At 49.8% G+C, this 27,715-nt stretch overlaps 1 protein-coding gene across 1 annotated transcript; it reads right to left on the bottom strand.

Annotated features, from left to right (window-relative positions):
• Positions 1 to 169: 169 nt before the first annotated feature.
• On the bottom strand, positions 170 to 27,715 carry Dhcr24 (24-dehydrocholesterol reductase). Its single transcript, XM_075944900.1, has 9 exons — positions 27,369 to 27,715; positions 24,408 to 24,563; positions 18,040 to 18,145; positions 17,411 to 17,529; positions 15,741 to 16,004; positions 10,893 to 11,036; positions 3,268 to 3,465; positions 2,750 to 2,928; positions 170 to 2,664 (listed from the first exon to the last, which is right to left on the bottom strand). Exons 1-9 carry the CDS (start codon positions 27,597 to 27,599, stop codon positions 2,511 to 2,513), a joined length of 1,551 nt encoding a protein of 516 aa, XP_075801015.1. The 5' UTR covers positions 27,600 to 27,715; the 3' UTR covers positions 170 to 2,510.

The following is a 27,715-nucleotide window of genomic DNA, read 5'->3' as shown; positions in this document are numbered from 1 at the left end:
TGACAGAAATGCATTTGCTCCCTGCTTCCCCCCACAATCTTTCAGCTGGTGTCTGTGGGTGTTCGTGTTCAGACAGGACATCAGAGCCGAGTGGCAACACCCGCTGCTAAGTCCTGGTCTGACTCCACACTGTGGTCCTCTGAACAACAACAAAAAAAACGACAAAGACTAGCTTCCAGGCCGTATTTTATTTTTACAGAAGCGGTGGCCCCACAGCCACAGGGACGTGTGTTCTAGAGAGTAGGCACAGCGCCTGAGGCTGCAAGAGCCTGACCAGGGTGAGTCATGCCTTCTCCTTGGTCCCCATGACCAAATTAAAACAAAAACAACAACAACAACAAAAAAACCAAAAAAACCACACAGCACACACTGCCACAGCCACCTCTCCCCCTCTTCCCTTCCAGTAACAGCCAATTCAGCTTTCCAGCCAGGCGGTGGCTACAACTCTGACTTTCTAGAACACCTTCATGCAGCCAAGAAACCAGAGTCACGGAGGGGAGAGGCTTGCTCTGGCATCCCACATGCACTGTCCTGTAGCAGCGAGGTGACCACCAAGCCCCTGGATGGCTGGACAATGACAGGACTGGCTTGTGAGGAAAACCTGGGACCCAGCTCACCACGCTTGGAAGACGACCGGCCACTTTTCAGGCAAGGTATTCCTGGAGCCAAACACTAACCTGAAGCTAATGTGATTCAAAATCCCTTCCCTTCCCAGGTCCTGGGGCGTGTCTGTGGTGGACTAGAATTTGGCTCTTCAGGGCGACACGCTGCTGGCATCACTACCACAGTCCCAGCGGCTCTGGGATGGAGGCTCGAGCGGTGGAACGATGGTACTTCAGATTATCACGCTAACTAACCTAGCTCGCATCGACCATTCATCTGCAGCAAGCAGAGTCATCAGTCGGTGAGGACGAGGATGCACACGGACCACCAAGAGAGCCAGTGCCAAGAATGCACGCTGCACAGACAGCGAGGTGAAGACTACTTCCTTCACAGGCCAAGAGGATGCGGTGGTTCCTCCGCCTTCCAGCGGCCACAAGTGCTCCAGCCTTCACAGGACCACACTGGCACTGTGCAGTATGTCGTGACAGCTCTCGGCGGCATCAGTGAGCATCCTTCAATTAAAGTATGATTCTTAAGGGTTCTGGCACGTGCCAGACAGATGAAAATGACAGGGGAGCTGGCTTGGGGGTGGGAGGAAGAACTCGAGATGATGGACAGTCCCTAACTGTCACCTGGATCGTTTATGTTCCCCCAGCTTCTAACACTAGGCTTTCTACTGTCTAACACAGAAAGGCTTCAGGAGCTCTGACATTTCAATGAGACTTGAGAAAACAGCAGCTTAGCAGGGACTGTGACCAGCTCAGCTCTTGAATTCTGGCTTCTCTTCCAGGACTTGATTCCCCCCCAGGAGACTCTGGGTTTTCAGCCAGGCCAGGCAGTTCTGAAGGTGGGGCTGTACAACCAACCACACTTCACTAACAAGGCAGAGGGGCCTTAGCGGCCCCTCCCTCTGGAACGGAAATGGAGCTAACTTTCTCTGAGCTTAGGATTTGTAAGGCACTGAAATTAACTAGAGCTGGGGATGGGGGAACATAATGGGGGAAATGAGTAACCCTGGAAGCTTTCCTTCCAACCCCAGGGAGGGTCCTCACAGTAGCACAGGGCAGACACCCCTTTCTTACTCAGTGTGGGAACCACCCCTATGTGACACAGTCATGAGCATGTGCCCCCATTGTGACTCAGTGGATCTTAGAGGAGGTCTGGATGGAGGGAGTCAAGAAAGGATAGCCCAGGAAGGCCAGGCTTCCCATCTTGAGATGTCTTTTTCCAGGAACAGTCCTGAGTGGGCCCAGTGAGATGGCTGGGGTGACCCTCGGGCCTGCGCACACAGGAAGAAGGGGCAGGATGGCCCAAAGATGGCAGAGAGGACTTTGGACTGGACCTGGCTTTGGCACAGCACATCCTGGGCCTGCCTGCCCATCATGTGGCCCCCCATGAGGTCCGGGGGAAGGAGGAACCTCCTTTGCCCCCATGAAGGGCTCTTGTGGCTGATGCAGGCAATGCAGGTGCAACCCCAGGGCACCCCCTTCATCATGCCAGCCAAACCTGTGCACAGGTGACCCGTGGGGAGCAGGAGTCAGGTGTGAGGTTGAATGGGAAGCCGTGGCCGTGGCTGCCACTCGTGAAGCTCTTCCCACACAACCAGCCCTTTGTGTAGATGATGGCCCACAGGTAGGAATTTTTACCTCCTTTCGCAGATGAACAAGGGGCACAGAGGGGCCAAGTGACCAGCCCAGAGTCAGAGTCGCACAGCTAATGAGTGGCTAATCTGGGAGTGGGACTTAGGACTGTGTGACTCCAGATCCCGTGCGCTTCCTTCCTTCCGCTTGCCTGAGCTGCCCTGGAGATTTCTGGAGGGGTTTCTTTCTGAAATCTGGGAAAGCAGAGACGCTGGAGCGAGGGAGAACAAGTCCATTCCCATGCATCTGGCTCCCGAGGTGCCCCGCTCAGTGCCTCGCCGCCTTGCAGATCTTGTCGTACACCTCAGGGAAGGCATCCTGGCAGCCGAGCTGCTTGCGCAGCTTGTGGTACAAGGAGCCATCAAACATCTCCCAGAACTCCTCCCGGTTCATGTAGCAGTCGGCGTATAACATCTGGAACCTGTATGGGAAGGAAGGGGTGAGGGTGTGAGGACGGGTAGGTAGGGTGAGAGGGTCCCTGTGCCCCGACACCCCAGGCCACTCACCCGTGCACACTTCGCACAAACTTCTCCAGCTGCCTCATGCAGGACCTGGCCTCGAAGTGCTTCACACGTGGCTCCCCATACGCCCCAATGTCCACGTAGAGCTCAGCCTCATCTCCCTTGGGGTGCACTAGTCCTGGCTGGCTGGGCAGGATGAATGGGCACAGCCAGATGGGGTAGACCTGAGAGGCCAGGGAAGTGGGTTGGTCTCAGGTAGCAGACATAGGACTGCCCTGCCCACATCCCACCGAGGGAGACTTGGAGTTTGCAGCCCTTGCTAGAGGCTCCGGGCCCTGCTTTGGTTTCCTCTCCACCCCTGCCAGATACTCCTACTCCACCTCATGGTGCCAGCAGCCCATCAGACCCTTCTTTCTTGCTGCCCTGGCCGAGTGGGCTAAGATCCTCATTTTATGGTTGGAGGAACTGAGGCCCGGAGGGCAGATACACAAAGCTGGGTGACATGGCTCTGGAGAGGAGGTCTGGGTCCCATGGGAGCATGCCCGCCTGGCCACCCGGCTTACGTGGATGTCGTTCTGGAAAGTGTGCAGGGCCTGAGCCAGGCACTTCATGGGCACCAGCATGTCCTGCACCACGTGGTGCTGCTCGTACAGTTTGCGGAGAGTCTCGCCCTGGGTCAACTTTAGGAGGGAGATCTTGGGGGGCACCATCCAGCCAAAGAGGTAGCGGAATATGGGGTTGTTGCCAAAAGGGATGATATCCTAAAAGACAGAGAAGGGGGATGGGAAGATGGAGCCATGGCCAGGTCCTCGATCTACCCGGGACAAATACTCCAGGGTGTGAGCCCCTCCTTAAAAGGTAGGGTGGCCTTTACCAGACGTAGCTGGGTTTGATCCCCATCTCGCACATTTACCAACTATGACGGCCTTGGGCTAGTTACAGAACTTCTCTGAGCTCAGCTTATCTGGGAAAAATGACGCGCGAGGCCAACAGAGATACTGTGACCCCCGCCCCCCCAAACTAGGAACACAACGATAAGATGGCTACCGTTCCTGTTCTTGAGATTAAGGTCAGAGTGAATCACATCCCATAAATATTTGCTAAATGAATGCTGTCCAGTGAGAAAAGGGATACGCAGAGAACTTGAGCAATGTTTCTAAGGTCACGCAGCAGGAATGCACCAGGTGGGTGGAGTCGAGCTCCACAAGGAGTCTGTTCGATCGCACACAGCCAACCATTCATAGACTTGTTTCCCTTGGTCTCCCTGGAGACCCTGATGGGCAGATGCTGTCTTTACCTTCACGCCCTGGGTGCTGTTGCTTCCCCAGCACACCCTTCGTTTAGAGGACTAGCTCACAATGTTCCTCCCAGCTCTGACCTTGCCACCTTCCTAAGTCACCAGTGTGCAGAGAGTACCACAAGCCCTGGAGCATTCCAGACATGCTTCCTGTCCTGAGATCCTCTCTTGGGAATGGAGGGTACAGGACAGAACTGGGACACAGAGTCAGAGGCAGCTCCCGAAGATCCCCTGGAACAGCAGCAGTATGTGCCAACTGCTAAAAGCCGGGTAGCAGCACTCACCCATCCCTGGAGTCAGAGCTCTCCTACAAGGCTGTTAACTCACTGTCCAGTCTGCTAGATCCACATAGCACTACAGTGAGTGAGGCCAGAGTCAGCCCACTGTAGCCACATCTGCCCATCTAGATGTCTATGGCCTCCTCCTGGCTAGGAGAATTGGAGAGTACCCAGAGAAACTGAATATCACCCCTCCAGCCTTTCGCACAGACTGCCTACCCTTGCCTCACTCTGTTGCCTGATGTGGAGCCATTTATTTAGGCGGGTCTACATTGATGAGCATTTAGATCATTCAAAGATTATCCGTGAGGCATCTCTGCCTATGTCTGCCCATCAATACGCACACTTGCTGTTAAGTTCCTGGACACGGGCAACTTTAGATTAAATGCTGTGGGTCTCTTTAAGGGATCCTATTTCAGAAGCATGTACAGTCTTATACTCTGAAACTTGAAGCGAACACTGCTCCTTGCACGCCGACCAGCAATGTGTGGTCACACTTCCAGACCCCTGCCGTTTCCCCGACAGGTGAGCACGGTGAGAAGCCTGTTTTTAGCTCTAAGTGACACCATGTCCCCTTTCTCAGATCTACTGGTTTGTATCAGCTGACACTGTCCACCTCAAAAAGCAATGTTTAAACACTCTTCTTTCCCCTCTGCTACTGCCTTACAATCCGTCCTTTGTCCCCTTGGTGACCTGGGGTCCCCAAGGCCCTGGCTTCACTCTTGTCCTGTCCTGCCAATACACTGAGGCCACTCATCCCAGCAATCTCCCTCAAGCTCCTGCCACCTCCCTGTTGCCTGCATCCGGCCTGCTACTGGCCACCTCTGCTTGGGTGGGCAGGCTGCAGGGCCACAGTGATGACCAAGGATCCCAGATCTCCTTTCTTACCATGTTACTTGCCCCCACAGGCTAACAACTGCTATGAAAATGGCCACGGAAGATGAGATAGACCTGGCCTATGACTTAATAGAAAGACGAAGGTCAAAAGAGGACGTTCATGTACCAAAAGCAAAATAGTGCTTGTACGCTTATATATGTACATAAATGCATGCCCGAGGAGGTGACATATAGAGGTCAGAGGACAGCTCTGGTGTTGCCCTTGCTTTTTACCTTGTCCGAGATAAGGTCTCTTTGGTTGTTTGCTGCCCCGGGTATCAGGCCAGCTGTCTGGGAAGCTTCCACAGATTCTTCTGCTCCACCTCCCATTGGGAGGCTCTGGGATTATAGATGTGGGTCATCATGCCTAGCTTTAAGTGGGTTCTGGGGATTCAAACTCGGGTCCTCACTCTTGAACAGCTAATGCTGTACTCATTGAACCATTATCTCTCTAGATCAAAGGCAGTGGGTGTCAACCTCCCCCCCCCCGCCCACCCAGACCAAACCCATTGGGCTAAGGATTGAACTTATGGCTTCATTTGTGCTAGGCAAGCTGCCTATCACTGAGCCCCAGCAAATGCTCTTATATTTAGAAGAATGGTATAATCCATGCTAATAACTTAGAATGTTTTTTCATTATGTAAATACTTATGACAGGACAAAGAAAAAGGCTTTATATTTTAGGAATTTTAGACCTGTTCTGTGCATCGGGGCCCCACAGGTTATCTAGCGAGCCCTGAACTTGGTGCTGCTGGTGACCCAAGTCGGGAAGGAAGGAAGATGCTTGAGCCGGCCAGGCTGGTCCCCTGTGAGGGGTGGACTGACTCTCACCCAGAGTGTAGGTTCACCCAGTTGTTTTCAAAGATCCTTTTTCCTCCTGGGAGGAAGCTGAAGTGAAGGCAGCCAATGGAAGGGAAGGTGTATTGAAGGGAAAGCCTACGTCCTGAGATGTCCTGAGATTGTGTGGTGTGCGTTCCTTATCAGAAAGGTCTCTGCTTAGCTGGGGGCCCCACCAACTTCCCCAGGGACTCATGAAACTGGGTTCCTCCTCAGGAAACCACTCTAGGCAGAAGGGAGAGGAAAGAGGCTGGTCGAGGGCCAGAGGTGTGGGTAAAGTCCATATCTCTAGGGGAACAACATTCTGCAGGCCAACTCTGCCTGGCGCTCCTGCGGGCCAGTTGAAGCCTTCCTGTGACTGACAGCTTGGCTTCTGCAGCCGGCTGCCGCCCAGTGCTATTTCCCTATTGCCTAGCATTTCTAAGTCCCAAGAGTAAACAAACTCCAGGTGAGCAAACACAGGCTTAAAACCCCTGTTCTTCCAGTTCCTTCCAGCAAAGGAAGGTGATTTAGGACAGTGTTTACCTAACAGAACAACAACAGAGAGCAAGCTTCGTTTTGAGCACAGACTGTGAACAGTTCAAGATCTATCTATCTCCTCTGGAGATGGCGCTCAGCGCCCCTCAGCTGGAGTGGGTCAACGACATGGTGCTATCAGTTGGGTGGTAGTGGCAGTGACTGTCAACCGTAACATGAAAGCTACACTGCAAAATATGCCCGAGTCTCTCTTGGGTGATCTTTTGTGGGGGTTAGGTAGCTCAAGGAGCCCATATGGCCGTGAGTAAGGGTTTCTTCATCCATCACCCATGGCCTCACACTCATGGGTCCCCCCTGGAGCCTGACCACTGCGGTCCCCTTACCCCACTTTCTAATTTTTTTTTAAAGAAAACAAACGTATCCGTTTTCACTTTACATACAAATGCCAGTTCCCACTCCCTCCTCTCCTCCCATTCCCTTCACCTGCCCCCTCCATCTCCCACTTACTCCTCAGAGAGGGTAAGGCAATTGCTTTGCGGAAGGACCAAGGCCCTCCCTACTATATCTAGGCTGAGCAAGGTATCCATTCAAAGAGAATGGGTTCCCAAAAAGTCAGTACAAGCAGTAGGGATAGATCCTGGTACCACTGCTGCTAGTGGCCCCTCAGTCTGCCCCAGCCATATAACTGTCACCCACATTCAGAGGGACTAGTTTGGACCTATGTGGGTTCCCTCCCTTTCCAGGTGGAGTTGGTGAGCTCCCATTAGCTCAGGTAAGCTGTTTCAGTGGGTCACCCTATTATGGTCTTGACCTCTTTGCTCAATTCTCATTCCTCCCACTCTTCAACTGGACTTGGGGAGCTCAGCCCAGTGCTCCGCTATGGCCCTCACCCCACCCCTCAATGAGGCCTGGACTGCTGCATCTGCTCATCCACATTCATGGCTACCCTCACCCCGCACTCACGGCACCCCTCAATGAGGCCCAGACTACCGCGCATCTGCTCATCCCACACTCATGGCTACCCCTCACTGGGCCTGGCTAATCGCAATCCATCACCCCACATCACTGAAGCCTGGGCCAATGTGTCCCCTCCGTGGTTCTGAACCACTGCATTCTCATACACCCTCATACACTGCAGTTCTCCTTCACGGAGCCTGGTCACTATCACCTTCATTTTCCCTCACAGTTTGTGATTTTAATCCCCACACCTGTGATGTCTCCACACGTTGGTACCCCAGCTCCCCAGCCTGTTTGCCTGTCTCTCAGCAGCCTCATCTTTCACTGAGCTTGGCTATTGCTCTCATGTCGTATCTCCGAGCAGCTGACAACACTGTCACCATGGCAATCTAATCTCAGAGCCAAATCAGTCCTGGTGCACCTTTTCCCAGAGCCACCCATAGCTCACTCACCGTGGATGGGACCACTGCAGTGCCCTGGCGCAGCAGAACTAAGTTGCTGGGGTACAAAAGTATCATCCAGTCGGTCCCAGACAATCAGTGGTTCTGTCTTCATTTATTCCACATTTCCTACTGTCCAGGTGCCCCCAGAGGTGGCCCACTACTGACCTGGCACCCGCTGTCACAGTGTGAAAACCCACAGCCACATGCTGGCCTTGCCAGGAGTTCATGGTCCTAAGTCGCAGGAAGCTGAATCCCCTGGCCATCTCCAGGCAATGAACTTCCTATTCTGTAAGGAACAACTCACATGTCCCCCTCTCAAGTGGTCTGCCACCATGTCCAAGCTGAAATTTCTACTTCTGACTTCACTGAGAAATTACAGACAACCAAAAGGGAACTCTCTCGACTTCCCACCTCCCACCTGTCTCCAACTTCCAGCAACTGTTCCCTCCCACACATGCTACCACAGGAGGCCACTTTCTCAGCTGAGCCAGGGACTCATCCCACTCTCTAAACACCTCCACCCTGTGCTGTCATTCTCCCCATCAGCCCCAGGACACATAACCATGATGTCACCTCTTCTAAAAACAATCGCAGATTCTTTCTTAGTCCCACCCTCCTTCCACCATCTGTCCCGTGTCTATTTGCTTTAAGTAGCCGCTGAGATTGGTTTTCACGATCCCATTCTTTCAGACTCAGCCTTCTGGGTTTTACCTGCTATTCAAAGCTGGTTCTACCCCTTTGTCTTACTTGGCACTCAACATTATCCTCAAGGTCCCCAGGGCTCTGGCTAAAGGACCTTCTCTTCTGCTGGTTCCTCTCCCTGGGGCTGTAGGAGACCCAGGACTGGAGTCTTCATGCACCTACTATCATGGCTTTAAATAACATTTTTCAAAAAGAAAAAAAAAAGGTTCAGGTGTGGGGAACAGGCCTAAAAGCTCTGTATTTGGGGAGGGGGGATGTAGAAGACTGGGGTTGGTCTCACTGACATAAAGACCAGCATGGGCTACATGAAACTTTATCTCAAACACAAAATAACCAAACAAAAACCCCCACAACCTCAGAAACATTCCCCCGCCACCAAGGTCCATATTTACACACACGGTCTGAGGCCCCCTGGTCCTCACACACACGGTTGCCTGGCGACCAACTCAGAATCCCATGTGTGTGCTCAAAGCAGTAGCTTCCACAGATGTGGTCAATTCAGAACATCCAGTGTCCTCTACCATGCCTCCCCTGCTTCCCGCGGTAGTTAGGGGTCTCCAGCCTTGAGCTCAAGCCAATCTGTCTGGAAATCCTGCCTGAGTCCCTCAAGCTGCTCTTCGCCTCTGTCGCCTCCCAGGCAACAGACATGTTTCATCTCTTTTTCCACGATCGCTTGGCCCCCAACCTACTTCACGCTCCTTCCAGCTACCAAAGATTTCCTTTAAGATTAAAAATAAAAAAGTAGGACACATCGCCTTCCTGCTTAAAGTGCCCACTGGCCTCCTATCACACCTAGAAGAAGCATTAAGTTCTCACTTGACCTACAAGGAGCCACGTGACCCAGCCTCTGGCTGCTGGGTGACCTCATTCTGCACCCCGGCTCTAACTCAGCAACCTTGCCGTGTTTCAGACATATGCAGCCTGCAGGGACAACAGGGCAGTGAGGTCCTGAGCGACTGCTACTGACCCCTGCCTCGCATAAGAGGTGCAAAAGGTTCAACCTAAATGAAGGTGCTTTAGCCTTGGAGGCAGAGCTCCTGGAGGCAGGCATGGATGGGGGGGGGGTTGAGCAAGGATCTTCCTGATCTCACATTTGTCAACAAATTCTTTTGTTTTTTGAGACAGGGTTTTTCTGTATAGCTATGGAGCCTGTCCTGGAAATCGCTCTGTAGACCAGGCTGGCCTCGAACTCACAGAGATCCACCTGCCTCTGTCACCCAAGTGCTGGGATTAAAGGCGTGCGCCACCACCACCCGGCTGTTAATAAATTCTTAAATAAGACACTGAACAAAATGGGTAAGTTAGACTTCATTGACATGAAAAACATGTGTGTCAACAGACATTGTGAAAATTGTGAAAGCAACGTGCAGGACGGAGAAATATTTGCAACTCGTGCGTCTGCTATTGGTTTGTCATCTAGAGTGTGTGAGGAACACACACAACTCAACAACAAACACAAGCAGCCTAGGTAAAGATGGACAAAGTGTCCAGTGAGATAGGTCAGTGGACAAAGGCGCAATGCCAACCGTGATGACCTGAGTTTGACCCCAGGGAGCCACAAAGCCGAGGGAGAGCACAGGTTCTTGGAAGTTGTCCTCTGACCATCATGACACGTGTTATACACATGCACACACCAAAACAAATGAACGAGTGGTCTACAATTAAACAAAAGACCCCACAAATGGGCCACAAACACTTGACACACTGCTCAAGATCAAAGACTACTGTGACAGCGCCGCCTTTCCGAGGATGGCCGTAATAGTAACAATGCTTACAGACCAGAACATCAGTATTGCTAGATCAAGGGGGAACCTGGAACACTGCTAGGTGAAATGTGAACCGCACAACCACTGTGGGAAACACTCTGGCAGAACCTCTGCCAGTTCAACACAGAATTACCATAATTCAGCAATTCCACTTCTTACGTGTGCGATGAGTGTGCCCCCCCCCCAAAGAATGTGAAAACTGTTTACTTGCTCTTGTGGTACAAAGAGAACACCTGGGACCCTATCGAGGTGGCAGCTACCCAGCATCAGGAGTGTAACTGCGCTCCCCGAACTAGGCACCAGACCCCAGTTAATTCTCTTGGCCCACAGCTGGCCATTCCTCTTCCCAGGGACTCTCCTGGAGGTTCTGAAAGATACAGTGGGTCTGCCTGCCTTCCACAAAGCATGGCCCCCACTCTCGGTGTCAACTCTCATGGCAGGTGGCTGTACCCCGCCCAAAACACAGTAACTGCTCCGCTGGGCCATTCACTTAACCCAGTGTGAACGGTGGCCCCAGTGTGAACGGCCTGCTGTCTCAGGGGAGCCAAGCCTCACCTGGAGCTCCCAGAAGATGCTGCGCGTGTGGCGGTGGTAGTAGTGCCGCAGGGGAATGTACTCGAGGCCCTCCCGGTTCGTCTTCAGGTAGTTCTCCACATGCTTGAAGAACCACGGCTTGTAGTAATTGCCGATGCTATTCAGCTGAAATGACAAGAGTGTATTTGTCATCGGGGAATGCCAGACACCACAAGGGAGCCACCAGGGAGCAACAGCGATCCAGCCCTTTGTCAAAGCTCTGACATGTCAGCTGTGGCCTTGGAGAGCCTTCAAAGCCAGGCGGCTTGGGCACAGCAGGCCCTCTCCAGCAGAGAGCAGACACTCAGGGACCTTAGTGCCGAGCACAGGGCCGTGGAGCTGGCTCTGGCAGTCTAGGAAAGTGAGTGGCCCATCTTAGCCGGTGACCTGATTCAAACAGAAGTCAGTGTTCACGGTGCCAGTGACACTTCAGAGCTTGGCGCAGGTTAGCTTCCTGCTGCCCTCACTGAGCCAGTGTGGATCACCCTCACTGTCGCCCACAGCTCCAGCTCCAGCCAACCACAGCACTTCTTGCCTATTCCCAGACTTGGCTCCAATCCTCTAGGTTCAGAACTTTCCCTATAGTCCCCATCTCCTGGAGGGAAGCTCAGCTTACAAGCCTGGTCCCTGGTTCTGTGTCCTCCAATGATACCCTGAACTGTTGGCTTATAGCTCTCAGAGGTTCAGGCTTTGATCTGGCTGGCTCCAAGGTGACTTAGCTGCTCAGACCCCAGCTCCCTCTCCTCTGGAATGAACTTTGGGCAGGTTCTCTTGGAAGGCTGGGGCACATGTTGCCTGGCTATACTCGAGCTGTGTGAACTGGTACAGGCCACTCCCTTGATGTGGGATGTCCTTCTGTACAAGTGTTGCTTTACTGGCCAATGAATAAAGCTGTTTCAGCCAATGGCTTAGCAGAGTACAGGCAAGTGGGAAATTTGAACAGAGATATAGAGAGAAAGTAGGCGGAGTCAAAGACGGCATGTAGCTGGCGAAGGAGAAGGACACCAGAACCTTACCAGCAGGCCACAGCCTCGTGGTGGTACACAGATGAATAGAAATGGGTTAATTTACGATGTAAGAGTTAGCTAGGCGCCGGGCGGTGGTGGCGCACGCCTTTAATCCCAGCACTCGGGAGGCAGAGGCAGGCGGATCTCTGTGAGTTCGAGACCAGCCTGGTCTACAAGAGCTAGTTCCAGGACAGGCTCCAAAACCACAGAGAAACCCTGTCTCGAAAAAACCAAAAAAAAAAAAAAAAAAAAAAAAAGAGTTAGCTAGGAATACGCCTAAGCTATTGGCGGAATACTGTTGTAATTCATATAGTTTCTGTGTGATTATTTGGGTCTGGGTGGCCAGGAAAATAATGAGCACTCTCGGTTTACACTCCCTAACCCAGTTTCCTGCATGTGTGAATTAACAATAAAAAAATACACACATGTTTCAGGGCTTTATTTCTCTCTCAAACAAAACAACAACAAAACCAAAAACCAAATAAAATAAAACATAAAACAAAAACAACAAAGCAGGCCATACCACACTGCACATACTGTGTGCCAATATGCTTTTCCCATGTGTAAGCTAAGCTGATCCTTTAGCCTGTTTGGCTCACTTTCGCTATGGCAAGATACTGGTACTGCTGACTGGAGTGGCTGTATAGGTCAAAACACACAACACAGGACACACCTAGCGTGTGCCTGGCCCACAGTGGGCCACAGCATCAGTTTCTTGCTTTGCCCCTGACTTTCAGCCTCTCCCTCCTCAGTCAGCACCTGCCACCCTCTGGGTATCACCTTCATGTGGGGCCCTCTCTGTGACAGGCAGTTCTGCACAAGAGCCTGTTTGCCCAAGTTGGCTTCCCTGTGGGGAGCGAGGCCTCTGCTTGGTAACAGAAGGGGATCGAAACTCAGCAGCAGACGGAGCAATCTGATCTAAGGTAGCTGAGGCCGGGCCACTTGCCTGGCAGTGGCATTCACTGTGTAATTAAGTCGAAACTTGGGGTGCCTCGGTCCAAGGTCTTAGGAAAACACAGTGCCAGAGAAATCCTGAAACATTAAATAAGCCACCTAACCACCACTCAGGACCACACGGCACTTGGGAAGGCCGGGTAGCTGCAGAAGCTCATTCTGGCCTTAACATATCCACAGAGAGCGGCTCCTGACTGGCTATAAAGTGGATTATGCCTTCACAGGGAGCCTCATCCTGGATGGTGCCACCAGAGGGCCATCACAGTGCCTGGCTGGCTTCTAAACTGGGACATTTGGCCTATCTAACAGCATCCTGTTCCAGCTCAGCTAACACCTGTGTCCCAGTCTTGCATGCTAGGACAAAAGGCAAGAATCTCTGGCCTCTGGGCTTTACTGCCATTTGTCTTAGAAGGATCTTGGGGCCTTTGTTCCCTCCTCAGGAAACACAGGGACCGGGTCAGCTGTCTAAACACTTTAAAAGCTGAACAATTCTTTTTTGTAATCATCACTTTGATGGCATCTAATCCATCAGACAATGGTCAAGTTATTTTTGCAGGTGAGTGGCTTCTCCCCTTGGCCCCTTCCCTCAGCTTTATGCTGTGGACAGCCTCTAAGGAGCCTCTAATGAAAAGCCCGGGAGAAGCTGGAACACCTTTGGGCCAGATTCCCCTGATAAGTGATTAGGGGTGGAGTGGGGGCCTCACAATGACGAGGCCTGAGGCCACAAAAAGCCAGAGGACTTCAGCTCCAAGGCTGCTGTTGCCACTAAATGCTCTTGGATACCCTCCTCCAGATACGTATCCTACCAGGAATCAATGCTGTGGACACTGCTACACTCTAGAAGCTGGGACTCAGGGACCTACATGAATCAGGAGCCAGAGACCAGAATGCAAATCTGCTATGCTCACTGGACATCTCCAAGAGTCTCGGTCCCTCACTGGGCTTCATTTCCTAATATGGAGAGGGAACTGTTCCACATGATTTGTGAGTCCTTTTCAATTATTACATTTAACTAATACCAGGGCCTCATACGTACTAGGTAAGCACCCTACCACTGGGCTACATCTCTAGCTCTCCTTTCCAATTAAACAAAACAATATTTATTCATTTATGTACTAGTGTGTGTGTGTGAGACAGAGGACAACTTGTGGGAGCTGGTTCTTTCCTCTTGCCATGGAGGTCGCAGGGATCTAACTTAGCCTTGGTGAGAAGTATCCATAGCCACTGAGTCATTTTGAGGCCCCCAATTCTAAAACGTTCGAAGAGTGTAGGTACAGGTCAAGAGCCTTAAGAGGTGCCTATATACTTTGACGTATACCAATTCTACTTTAAGATATTCTTCAAGGTCTCACTGCTCCACTAAGTAAATTAATAAAACATTTCCAACCACGGACAGTGGTTTTCATAAGCAACAGAGGGCGTTTGCTCAATGCACTCTTCTGAAGACATTAAAATCAACTAAAGCCGAAGAGCACAGGACAGCGCTTACCCACCGGACAAGGCAAATTTGGAGAGGCGATCGCAGATAAAGGTAGACAAACTAGAAAACTCTACAAAGGTGTGTTCAACCGTGCAAGTAACAAGAGAGCTACAAAATAAAGAGGCACTATTTTTAACCTTATCAGATTGGCAAAAATCAAAGTGCGATCCTCTCACTACAGCTGGCAAGGAGATGGGGAAAGGCCTTTAGCCGCCTGCTGCTGGGTATGACTACCCCACTGTGGGATGCAGGGTTTCATCCACCCCTATTTAGGGTGCTTACACCTTGGCTCAGGGTTCCATTTCATTCATAAAAACACTGGTGTGTAAGGACAAGAAAAGAGTCTTAAATCAGGACCAAGTACTTACATTCAAACAAATGGCCCGGAACAGGGTAAGAGCAGGACATTACCTAACCATGTATGCTGAGCTATGCATGGCAGACTGTGGAAGTGGTTAGTTACTGTGTGTGTGTGTGTCTGAAGAAATACACCTTAACTTTCTAACTTAAAAACTTGAAAAGGGTTTTACATATGCACGGTGTGTGGGGGGAGGGGGGGACGACCAAATGAGGAACACCTAATTAGTTTTGGGTCACGTGTGTAGGTCTTTCACTTGTTCATAGCTCCAAGTCTCTTACAATGAGCACAAATCCTTTCTGAATGGAGAAAAAAAATCCCTCTATTAAAAATTACTTGGTTGCCAGGGATGGTGGCACACATTTTTAATCCTGGCACTTGGGAGGCAGAGGCAGGAGGATCTTTGAGTTTGAGGCCAGTCTGGTCTACAGAGTTCCATAACAGCCAGGGCTGGTTTGAAAACAAACAAACAGAAACAAAAACAACAAACATATTACATCATTGACTCACACCAATAATCCCAGAATTTACACACTCAAGAGACTGAGGCAAGAGGATGGCTATGAGGTGGAGCTTAGCCTATACTACACAGTGAGTTCCAGGACAGCCTGAGCTAGCATGGAACCCTGTCTGAAAATAAATAAAAATTAAAACATTTATACTTGTTACGTATAATTAAAATATGTTAATAAAACATTAAACGTTGTATGGTGAAAGCTGAGGGTGTGCCCATTTGGTTTGGAAGAGTTTCAAGGTAATTGCCCAATCTTGCCTCTGCCATCCTGTGGAAATTAAAATTGGCCCTTGGAGTATCAGTTTCCTCATCTAAGGCATGGGCTGTTGTTAGACATTAAGTTTTATCTACCATGAGGCGAGCACATGACAGGCAGCTGGCAGGAGTGGAGAAGACAGGACTCTTGTGGCCCCTAACACAGCTCTAAAGGAGCCTGATCCCAGCATCCTGGTGAACTGCTTGCCACAAGCAGTCATGAAGAGGCCCAGTCCCAGCCACCTATCTTCCCCTGGCCTACCTTGCTGGGTTCTACGTCATCCGTCATGACCCCTGTCATGATGACAGCCTCATCTAGGGAGTACAGCAATCCTTCCACGAAGTGGTTCTCCGGCCGCTGGGACTCGCGGGTAAATTTTTCACAGATGGTCTCCAGGCCCCGAACTGGCTGAAACCGCAGCTTGACGTATTTCTTGGCAGGGATGATACGGATCTCGGCAGCTACCAGGAAACCCAAGGTCCCACAGGACCAGGGCACAGCATAGAAAAGGTCTGAGTTTTCAGACTGTGTGAGACAGAATTGGCACGTGCTGAGAACCTGACCTCTAGACATGGTCAATAAAGGAACATATAGGGCCTGGGCCAGATTCCTGCCTATTGCTATCTTGAGCAATGACATTATGATCCGTACTCAATTTTCCAGCCGCAGTTCCTACTTTATATTTAATCTCCTATTGCTCCCTGTATCGGGGATGCTCAGCTAAACAGCATCCACTACCTGCTACTGAAGCCTAGCCCCTGAACCACATACTAACCAGGAAGGTCATGACCAAAGACCCCACAGGGAAGACTAAAGGGGGGCCCTAGTGCAGGCTAAATGAGATAGATCGCTATTAGAGCCAGGGTTGCCAAGAGGCATGAAAACGTGAATGTGCCCCCTACTGAGTGGGCACTAAAAGCGACAGTGCCTTTCGTAGCCCATGTCACCTTATTTCAGAGCCTGGCAGGGTACTGCCTGCTTTGACAGGTGAGGAGCATGAGTCCCTGCTGAGGAGGACCTGCCTTGGTCAGGGTTCCTAGGAAGTCAGCTGCAGCAGCCAGGCTCAGGCCGGATCTCCTAACTCTGAAGCAGTGGTCTCCCTACGGCCTTAGGCTCTGAACATCTGAGCCTACCTTCCCACAGACGGACACTGTCTTGTCCACTGGCCACTCTAAGTTAGATTCTTTCCGTCTCCAAGAGCCTTTTCCCAAAACACTCCAGCCTCAGGCCAGTGGTGTGCCAGCTCTACTAACCTGCATTGCCTTGGTGGCAAGCGGGACAGGGAGCAGTGGGCCAGGGGACAAGGAAGTTCTGTGGCAGGCAGCAGGATACCGTCAACCAATCCCTTTCCTGGGCTACTTGCTTATCTCACTGTCCAGGGCACCCCAGCAAAACTCCCTAAATAGCACCCCTGGCTCCATGCCAGGAACCCCGACACCGCACCTTCCCCCTCCAGCTCACACAGCTGCCAAAGGAGGAACCCGGCCTCAGAGAAGCCTTTGTCTCCTTCCCTGATGACCAGATAACAGGGCTCAGGTGAGAGTGCAGGAAGACTCGCCGAACCACTCACCGTGAAGGATTTCTTGGCTGACTGTGGTTTATTAACCCCAGACCGAGCTAGTCATCTTTCCTCGGGTTTTCTTCTGTGAGGCCAAAGCTCTAATGGCTCAGATGTACCCACCTCGAACCCGGTGACCCAGGTTTAAGTTCTAGCTGTGAAGGACTTCCTATCTGTGTGACCTCGGGCAGGTCTTAAGCCTCTCTGTGCTTGAGCGTCCTATCTGACTCACGGCAATCATAGTATCCACTCAGTTTGTTGGAGAAAATGAACCCCACAACATGTATACAGCATTCCCAACAGTACAGCCCAAGAGATGTATTTACAACGGAACCCCCAGGACGGCCACCCGATCCCCCATCTCTGAACTTACCGGCGTGCAGCGCACAAAGCTGCCGTCTGCGAGGATCAGCTCATATGCAGTGCAGATGTGCTGGAACAGGCCGTACTTGTGGGAGGATGACTCGATGCCTGTGCCCATGATCAGGCCCCCTGTGGAGACGAGCGTGTCAGCAGGGGAAGCTGTGGTGTGCAGGGTGGAGCTGGCGGGAATGGAGCTATTCAATTGATTCCTGATCAATCAATTTGGACGGCAGGAGTGAGAAGGTCTCCTTGAGCGTCGCCACCCTCACCTCTGGCCAGCCTCAGAGGTTAAAATAAATCTGTGTGTGCCTCCACATTAAGAGGAACTTTAATGAAAAGGGAGGTTACTGGGTGGCAAGGTGCTATGAGCTATGGGAGGGTGCTGCCCCTGGACAAAAGCTCTGGTGGTCACAGACCCTGCAGGGAGAGGAACCAAACTTACTCCAAGGGTGACACGGGCAGAATTGGAGCAATGGACAGTCACGAGGAGGCAGGCAGCATCAGATTACCTGAACGGCTCAGAAATGGAGTATGGGAAAGCTGTCACCGAGTAGATCTGCTATACGGATGGGGGTTGATGCTCCTCCACTGTGACACTGAGACCACCCAGCCCACCGACCACGAACACGGAGCACTCACCCACGGTGAGGTCGTCGAGCTCAGGCAACACAGGCAGGGTCCAGCCAATGGAGTTCAGCAAAGCTGTCACCTGACCCATAGACACCAAGGGCTCCACTCGAACAATCTGTAGATGGGGATGAGAGAGAGGCTGGGGCTGAGGGAGACGGCAAACCCAACAAGAATGCCTGCACGCAGAACAAGCATCTCAGCCTTTATGGCTCTTTCTAGAATACCAGACTGGCTTTAATTAACGGTGAATGACCTCTGGTTCAAGTCAGCAAGTGTTGAATGCCATCCTCTTGAAGATCTCACAACTACTTGGTGTGGTTGCACACAGTGAGAACCCTAGCACTTGGGGAGCTGAGGCAGGAGAACTGCTTGCTACAAGTTGGAGGCCAGCTGGAGCTATAGAGCAAAATCTTGTAAGAAAGCAGACAAAACAAATCCCAAACAAACAGAATAAATACAAGAAAAGTTCAGTTACTTTTTTTCCTAGATTATAGGAGAAATATTAATTTGGAAGTTACAGCAAGAAACAGCAATCATCCATACTATTATTCACTTAGCAATGACAAGCACGAAGCAGATCTGTCTTGCTTTTCCATGTCTATGCTGCTCTTTTGTATGTTTTAATACAACATACATATTCACAAGTACAAACCCATACATGCACATCTGTTTGACTACTAAAAATTTAGTCCTAGAGGGGGCTGGATAGATGGCTTAGCAGTTGGGAGAACTGGATGCTCTTCCAAAAGACCTGGGTTAGATTACCAGTACCCACATGGCAGCTCACAACCACCTGTGACTCCAGTTCAAAAGGACTTTAGATAAGTGCTAGATTTTTCCATCATACAGAGACTAAACAAAAAAATAATACAGCTAGCTCTCCCAGGACTTGATCATCATCTCAATTTTCTCAGGGTCCTCTAAAGATGCTATTGCCCCCAGTCAGCAGGAAGTAATTTTAAGAATATGATGCCCACATTCCCAAGAGATGTGTGTCTGTGTGTGTGTATGGTTTCTGATTGTTCTATAGGTTATGAATGTTAGTCATTGTTTAGGGGGGTTGGTTGCAAATTGTTACTTGTCATGGTAAGGGAGGAAATTAAGCAAGGGAGGTTGGATTCTGGAAAAAAAAGGGGGGGCAGTTACAGAAAGGACATAAAAGAACAGATTACTGAGTCTAATTTAAACTAAAAAGCAGCCATTAAATCTCAAATATTTTAAATTGGTATGGATTTTTATATACTGATACAAATTTAAGGTTATTTTTGTTAGAACATAGTCTATATATGTTCCTATTCTTGTTTAAGGTATTATTGTATTTTGATACAAACTTAAGGTTCTTTTTATTCTATTGTATATAAGTTTTTACTCTTGTTTGAGGTATTATACCTATATAGCTCATTAAAAAATATAATGTATAATTAAGAAATTAGATTAGTATTTAGTCACCCATAAGAATCAAACTTGTAGTCATGCTAGATATATTTTCAAGGTTAAATAAGAGACATATTTATTTTTAGATAGGTGGGCAGTCTTCATATACTTCAGTGACTTATGAAATATGGCATTTAAGATGTTTTAATAACCTAAGGCTTTTCTTAAAAACATTTCTTTTTACTTCATGTGTATTGGGGTGTTTTGATTTCATGTATATCTGTATGAGGGTTTTAGAGCCACTGAAACTAGAATTATAGACAATTGTGAGCTGCCACATGGGTGCTGGGAATTAAACCCCGATCCTCTGTAAGAGTGCTCTTAACCACGGAGTCATCTCTCTAGTCCATCCTAAGGCTTTTCATGACAGTGAGACACATCTGCTCCTGGTTGCATAAATTTATTCCAAAAAAGGATGTTGGATATGGAAGAACCTCCATATGGAGTTTACTTTTGCTGTGGCAAAGTTAGCCACTGGGCAACAAACTGCCCTTGCCTCAACTGCTGACAGTATGCTGTTCAAATTGGACAAGCAGGACACAAGCAGGCAATTGCTGAACTTTGCTAAGACAAGGTAGAACGGTCCTTCCAAATTCCTGCTTCACAGAAAAGTCTGTCATATATTCTGGGCCTGTAGCCAAAGATGGATGACCCACTGTTTCAGAGGAACCTTGGGTGACTGTCCAGAGAGCCAGCTGCTTCTGTTTCTTAGTTTTGGAAGTTGCTTGCTCTGCCCTTCCTACTAAACAGTTAATGATACTTGAGAGACAGGGAACAAACAAGGCAAGCTCTGAGACTATTCTCATCTGCCCAGAATGAGGGGAATAGGGAGGGAAACCCGGGTGGAGCCTGCATCATTATGATCTTCTAGACAAGAGTTCCAGAGGACCAACTAGAAACGTGTTTGCAGCACAGAGTTCCAGAACAGTGTTGTCCAGAGAGGAACTCCTAGAAGAACTGAAAAGGGGACCACAGCATATCCAACCTATCTCCTGAGGCTGAGGCCAGGGAGCAGAATCATCAGGGAAGATTACAGGTAAAGACACCAGAAGGTCATCCAGGGCCTAGCATCCACTCTCATAAACCAGCCTGGAAAACTTGATGCACGGTGCCTTGGGCAGAGTCCTTACAATGCCTTGCCTCAGTATTGGGGAAACAACTAACTCAGATTAGATGGTGCTCTGCTCCCACCTAAGAAAATCAAGACTCAAGAGGATCAAATTGTTTCCCAGGATTTTAGTTGCCTCCTAGAAATACAACCTCAAGACATGTAGGAACGCAATACCCAAGGCCCACTAGGAAAAGGTCAGAATGTCACAACTGTCCAGTCAACACTTACAAGTAGCAAAGATACAGGAAACTACATGATGAGAAAAACCCATCAAGCAAAACAGAACTAGAACTAACAAACAGAAGAGCAATCAGGGACACCAGCTGAATTCTCTGTGTTCAAATAGTTAAGTTTGAGGGCCAGTAAGATGGCTCTGTGGAGAAAGGAACTTGCCTTGCAAGCCTGAAGACCTGTGTTCAATCTACAGAATTCAGGAGTGAACTGACTTTTGAAAACTATTCTCTGAACTCCACATGCGCCCCTCAGCATGTACGTTGTGTGTGTGTGTGTGTGTGTGTGTGTGTGTGTGCGCGCGCGCGCGCGCAAGACCCAGTGTCTGGAATGAAAGATACAATGGACTGGAATCATAGCAAACTGGGAATTACAAAAGAAAAATTAGTGGACTTAAATAGAGGGCAATGGAAACCATTTACAGAGAGACAGGAGAAATAGCTTGAAGAATCTGAAGAGGCCTAGCCTACCTGCCATAGCCGTCTCCAAAGGAGGAGAGATAAAGGAGGCAGAAAAAAAATAATTATCCTCAAAGCTTCAGTGAAAAAAAAAAACTATCAAATTCTAAACCCAAAAATTAAGAAGAAAATCATACCAAAACACATCACAATAAATTGCTCAAACGCAGTGATTAAAAAAACCTCTTAGCAGAAAAGAGAGGGGGGAGAAGCCTATTAAGAGGGGTGCTATTCTCTTTTTTTCACATGTATTCCTTCTTTTTGTTGTTTTTGTTTGTTTGTTTGTTTTTTCAAGACAGGGTTTCTCTGTGTAACCGTGGCTGTCCTGAAACTTGCTCTGTAGACCAAGCTGGCCTCGATCTTAGAGATTTGCCTGTCTCTGCTGCCTGAGTCCGGGATTAAATGTGTGTACCACCACCACCTGGCTATGAGTTTAGTTCCCAGTATCCATGCTGGGTGGCTTATAATCACCTGTAACTCCAGGATCTGATGCCCCCTTCTGTACTCTATGGAGACTCATGCATGTGTGTGCATATATAGACACATAAGTTAAAATGAAATACATTAAAACAAAAAACCCAACAGAATTATTGCTAGAATCAATGCAAGCAAAGGCAGTGGAGTAACTTCTCCAAAGTACCTAGAGAAAAATACCTGTCAGCCTGGGAAAATGTGCAGGTGTATATATTGTGACATAAGCAAGAAATGTTAAGAGGTCCTTCAGACAAACGGAAATCAAATGGACAGAAATTTATCTCTAGAATAGACGGTAACTGCTCCATGGACAAATAGGTGTTCTTATTTAAATTTCTTTAATAGGCAACTGGTTATTAAAATAATGACAGTAACAGCGCAGAGCTAGGGAGAGTGTGACTGCAGAGCAAAGGGCAGGAGGGAGGACCTAAAAGTTTATTGTCCTCAGGTCTTTAAACCGCAGTTGAAGTGAGATAACATCACTGGACCTGGAGGAAAACACGTACTCTGGAAACCCTGAAGCTGTGCTCCACCTTAAAGGAAGCTAACACAGGATCATTAAGATCATTTGATAATCCAAAAGAAGGCAGGAAAGAAGAAAGAAAAAAGAAGCAGGGGATAAATGAGGCACAAATGCAGACAACACTAGCAGCAGGTGACAGGCTCAAACCTCATCAATTAAGGACATTAGACGACAAAGGTCTCTCCACCTCAATTAAAAGACAGAGGCTGCCAGGTTCAATTTAAAAGAAGCAAGACCCAACCGGATGCTGCCTAGAAGAAACATACTTTATTAGGTCAACAGGAAAAGGATTAAAGAAATACATATCATGCCACTGCTGGTCAAACGAAAAGGCAGTGGCTTTATCGATATCAGACTAAGAAGATTTCAGAGGAAGACTATAACCGAGAATTTTTTTAAAAAAGGCAATCTCGGCCAGATGTGGTAGTGCACACCTGTAATCTCAGCATTTGAGGGCAGGCAGTAGGTGTGGGGTTCAAGGCCAACCTGAGCGACATCCTTTCATAATGAAATAAAAAGATTAATCAAAAGGATATTAAGAAAACCTTAAACATGTTTATTTGTCTAGTAACAGAGTTTTGAAATTCATGATGTGAAACTGATACATGACTAGAGAATAAACAAACCTACAAGAACAGGTCGACTTCAGTCTCCACGATGAGCGGAGAGGAAACGTACAAAGTCAGATTTGAACAAGACTATGAGCCATGAGACCGAATTGACATTTGTAGAACATGTCAGTCCAAAACTGTGCACTCACAAGAGCGCATACACGTACACACACAGGCAATACTAACCTGGAGTATTTATTTATTTATTTTTAAGTTGAAAGCATTAAGTTTTCTGGCAATAGCTAAATTAAATCAGAAATCTGAGACAGAAGGAGTTTGCTAAATATCTGGAAACTAAACATCCATGTAATTACCCAAGGTCAAAACATAAAGCAAAAGGGAAATTAGAAAGTATTTTAGAATGGATGACATGACTCAGTGGATAAAGACACTTGTCACCAAGCCTGACAACTTGAGTTTGATCCCCAAACCTGTAAGATGGAAGGAAAACCTATTCCCACAGCCGTCCTCTGACCTTTGCACTCCTGCACGGGCAATAAAATTCTGGTTCTCAAAAGTCATGGACAAAGAGAAAATATCGAATGATTTTGGAGTTTAAAAAATTAGCAAAGGATCTGAGCAGGCCTCAGAAGGACGGCATGCCAACGGACAGAATCTGCATGGAAAGATGGCCAGGGTCTTCAGTCATTAGGGGAGAGCAATGGACCACTATGACAGGTCCAACAATGTGTAGCAGCAGGCCACACACTGCTCACAGGACTGTAAAATGCGCTACTCCTTAGGAAAACAATCCAACCAAGCCCTTAAACATACACAAACATCCACCTGCCGTGACTCAGCCATTCTCCTTCACATTTGTCCGAGGAGAGACTTATAAAGATTTGTTGTTTTTAGATTTCTTTGTATTGTTTTAAACTATATGTTCTGTGCATATCTGTGTCTGGGTACACGCGGGCAGGTGCCCTTGGAGGTCAGAGGCTTTGGGTCCCCAGGCTTGGAGTTACAGGTGCTGTCAACCCTGTATATAGGTGGCAGGAACCAACTGGGTCCTCTACAAAACAGTACGCGTGACTGACTGATGAGCCACCTCACTGGTCCCCATTTTAGTTTTTAAATTATGTGTATGCGTGTGTGTGGAGGTCAGAGGTATCCAGCAGCTTCCCTGACGCTTAGTGAGCTGTCTGACATGGTGGGTGACAAGGGCTGAACTCAGGTCCTCGGCAAAAGCTGAGTCAGCTCTCCAGCCCCAAAGGAAGACTTTGCATGTTTACAGAAATGTTCCTGACCAAAGTGGAAATAGCCCGGATGTCCACCTGCAGGTAAATGGCTAAACTGATCTCTCCACGCAAAGGATACTATTTAGCAGACAGTATGTGCCGGGCACAAACGCTTCAAAATGGACGTGTCTTAAATGACCCTTTTAGAGAACTCACATGGGAAGTGTCCATCTGCTCCCAGAGCCAGGGTACAGCACGTGCTCACTTGATTTTGTGTGTCCACTCTCTACCCCCGGCTCTTTGTCTCTGTGAATGCTAGGTAAACTCTACCACTGAACTCCAAGCCCAGCCTCTCACCTGCTTCTTGGTGTCCACCTCCAGGATGTCCATCAGATTGATCATAATGTTCTTATGGGTTTTCTTGTATTTCCCAACACGCAGCGAGACGGTGAGCCAGCCGGGACGGCCCGTGCACATGAAGGTCTTGCTGCCCTGTTCCTTCCATTCTCGTACCTGCAAACACAGGGTGAGACTTAGCTGGCTCTGTCTGGCTCCCCAGAATGGCTCAAGGGTCCTCTTCCAGGATAAGAGGCCTGGGAAAGATGCCTTTACCCGGTACCATTGAGGAGGATGGTGAAGCCCTGAGGGCCTTACCCTGTGGAGTCTCCCTGGCTCACAAGGCCAACAGGAGAGCAAATGTGTTGCTGTTGTACAAGAAAGGATGAAAAACGAACTAGAAAACAAAGTATCCTGAGAATACTAAGTGGAAAGTTCAGGAAAGGCTTTACAGTGGCAGCAGACCGACAAGGCACCTACTCTACACTGTCTTCTTAATCTCTCAATCCCAGGAGGTTGAGGTGACCGGCCCCCCCTTTTGCAGATGAGGAAACCCAGGCAAAATAACTTGTCTAAGATCATACAACCCGTGGCTGGCAAGACCTAGATTCATAGCCAGGACTGACCAATCACAAAGCAGGGAAGACCAGAAGACAGATGGGCTTAGTCCACAGAAGAACAGCTACTTATGAAGCCTGTTCCGTGCCAAGCCCGGCTGTCAGCATCTCACATGCTAACTCATGTACCACTCTGACAGGGAGAGGAGGGGCAGGCAAGGAGCAGCCAGCCAATGGCAGTAGTACTTTGGCAAAACCTCCATGCCAGAGCAGAGAGGGTGCAGAGGATGGCATGCTGGTGAGGGATAAAAGAACTATCTTGTCCCTGCAGACGGACAAGGCAGGCACAATGCAGGGCTGTAGTTAGGGCATCCAAGGACCGTCCATTGCCTCTTCATCTGCGTCTACCAATTCCTCTTCCTCCACCCAGGTGAGGTTGATTCCACCCGGCTGGCCACGCTCTCTTTACTGAGGTGGGAGCAACACTGGCTGAATCTAAGCCAGAGACTGTGGGGGATTCCACAGGAAGATAGCGCCCCAGGAGAGAAAAGTCAACTAACTCAGGAAGAAGAGCCAAGAAAGACACGGCAGACAAGATAGAGACAGACAGGAGAGAGGGTCCTGGGTTCAGTCACACCTCAGCAAGCTGTACTACTGGATTTTCAGGACACAACCTAGGGAGGCCCTTTACTCAAAACCAGCTTCAGCTATGTTCTGCAAGAGTCCTGTCAAGGGTCAGACTTCTGGGGAAGGTGCCCTGGAGCTGTCAGAGGGCTCAGGATGGGGAGGCGGCTTTCGGTCTAGCAGAAAGGCACCACTGTGAGCAGCGGTTGAAAGGACAAAAGGTGAGTTCCATGACCATCCAGCTCTGCGGTCGGAGACTTTATGGAAACGGAGTGTGAACGAGAGGAGATGGGGTGCTGCTGGACGGTGGGTCACACAGGTAGGCGCTATCAAGCCTGGAACATCTATTAGATTGGGGCAAAGAAGCAAAGTTCGGAAAAACCATTCTTTGTCAGATTCTCAAGAGACAGGAAGGGCCCAGAAGGTAGGCAACAACTCAGGCAGTTATGGTTAAGAAACCAGGCATGAGGCAACGAAACCAGAGTCATAGGGTGGGCTGGAAAGCATGGGGCTGAGGGAGTCGAGAGTTCAGGCTCTTTATCCCAAGCCAACGTGAGTCCCTGCCCTATTTACCAGCTGTGTTGTTCCGGGCAGGACTCACAACTTAAACCTCATTTTAGTAAAACAGGTACCAGACATCAGGTGGCCGTGGACAGCAAATCACAGTCACGAAAGGCCCGGGCCCCATTGTTTCCTGTCACAGTGCATCCTTCCATCTAGTGTGCATGAACAAGCACCCACTAATATACTCTGGCCCCCAGGGGAGCAGTCAGATAACAGTCCTGTCTTCAGGAGCTCACAACCTGACCAGGGCATCCAGTGGGTAAATGCGGGACCTGAACCCACAGAAAGACCTAGGAAGAAGAGTGCAGGCAGGGTAGGAGAAGAGCAGAGCTGTGGGGTGAGCTCCAAAAGCTAGACTGGTAGTGCCAAGTGCTTCTGACAGCAGCACCCTCTGCACGCTCGTCTCCCTGGGCAAGGTCTTCTGGTCTGGAGGTCAGTCCGCCTGCACCTTCAGGCTCAGGCTACAGCACACTGCACGAAGTAAATAGAACAAGAGGGTGGCTGCCACGAGGGCGGCAGCAGGAAGCAGACCTCTCTGAAGTCGATGCCGGTTAACAGATACTATAAGGAGGGGCAGAGGGAGACCATGCCAGCCCTGGATCGGGGAAGAGGGCTCCACTGTGAAGGTGTCTCAGCCTAGGTGCCGGCTAGCTTATGTAAACTCATCATCTACTTAGTGGGAGCCGGACAACTACTTCTGGGTGCCGCATGACTGCACATGGGGCTGGGAGCTGGAGTCCACCTTCTCTTTTTAGTCCTTTATTCGAAAGGCGCCCAAAGCACCTCGGACTACAAAACAAAACTTTCACCTCTTTCCTCCCATAAGGCTCCTCTCCCAACTGACTTTCTAACCTTCTTGCTCTCACTGCCTGTGCTCCTCGGCTTCCCTACCTTTGCTCAACCAATCTCTCCACTTGGCTCTTTTCCCAGCACCACCTCCCGGGGCCATTCCTCCTCTGGAATGCAGGGGCCTAATGAGTTACCTGACTATGGCCCACCTCTGAAGGTTTAGGGTCCTCGTTTTCCAGGCACTGCGCATGCCCTGCACCTAGCGGACACTCCATAAGTCTCCAAGCAAGGTTCTGTTAGTTGCCCCAGTGCTTTTCTTTACCACCCCCACCCCCCATCACACGCGGGGTCCTCGCGATCCCCCCTCCCACGCCCGCTCTTCAGGCCTGGCACACCGCCGCGCGGCGGACCGCTAGCCCGGCACACAGCCGCGCCCCGCTCTGATCACCTGCTTCTGGATGTCCCGCACGCGCTGCTCGTGCAGGCGCGGGGCGCTGCTCAGCTTGAACACCACCCAGGCGCGCACGTAGTAGTAGATGTCGAAGATGAGCGAGAGAGGCAGCAAGAAGAGGCACACGAACACCCAGCGCTGGTGAATGAGCACGAATTCCAGTCCCTTCACTCGCACCCAGAGCAGAAAGAGCAGCGCGCACACGGCCAGCGACACGGCGGGCTCCATGGTGTCGCGGCGCGCCGCGCGAGAGGGTGCGGGCTCACGCCGCCCGTCACGGCAGCCCGCTCAGCGCTCCGCCGGCTCAGAGCCTGCCGCCGCCGCCCCGGGAGCCTGTAAGTCGG

This window comes from Microtus pennsylvanicus, chromosome 13 (assembly GCF_037038515.1).
Source record: "Microtus pennsylvanicus isolate mMicPen1 chromosome 13, mMicPen1.hap1, whole genome shotgun sequence".
NCBI lineage: Eukaryota > Metazoa > Chordata > Mammalia > Rodentia > Cricetidae > Microtus > Microtus pennsylvanicus.
This window is presented reverse-complemented; position numbering and strand designations above follow the sequence as displayed.

What these genes read in the sequence shown, in the direction of transcription:
- Dhcr24 (XM_075944900.1), bottom strand. Translation starts at nt 27,599, where the DNA reads ATGGAGCCCGCCGTGTCGCTGGCCGTGTGCGCGCTGCTCTTTCTGCTC. An exon ending in TGCGGGACATCCAGAAGCAG is followed by an intron (nt 24,564 to 27,368) that starts GTGATCAGAGCG and finishes CTGTGTTTGCAG; the next exon opens with GTACGAGAATGGAAGGAACA. An exon ending in GCTTTGTGCGCTGCACGCCG is followed by an intron (nt 16,005 to 17,410) that starts GTAAGTTCAGAG and finishes TGTCTCACACAG; the next exon opens with TCTGAAAACTCAGACCTTTT.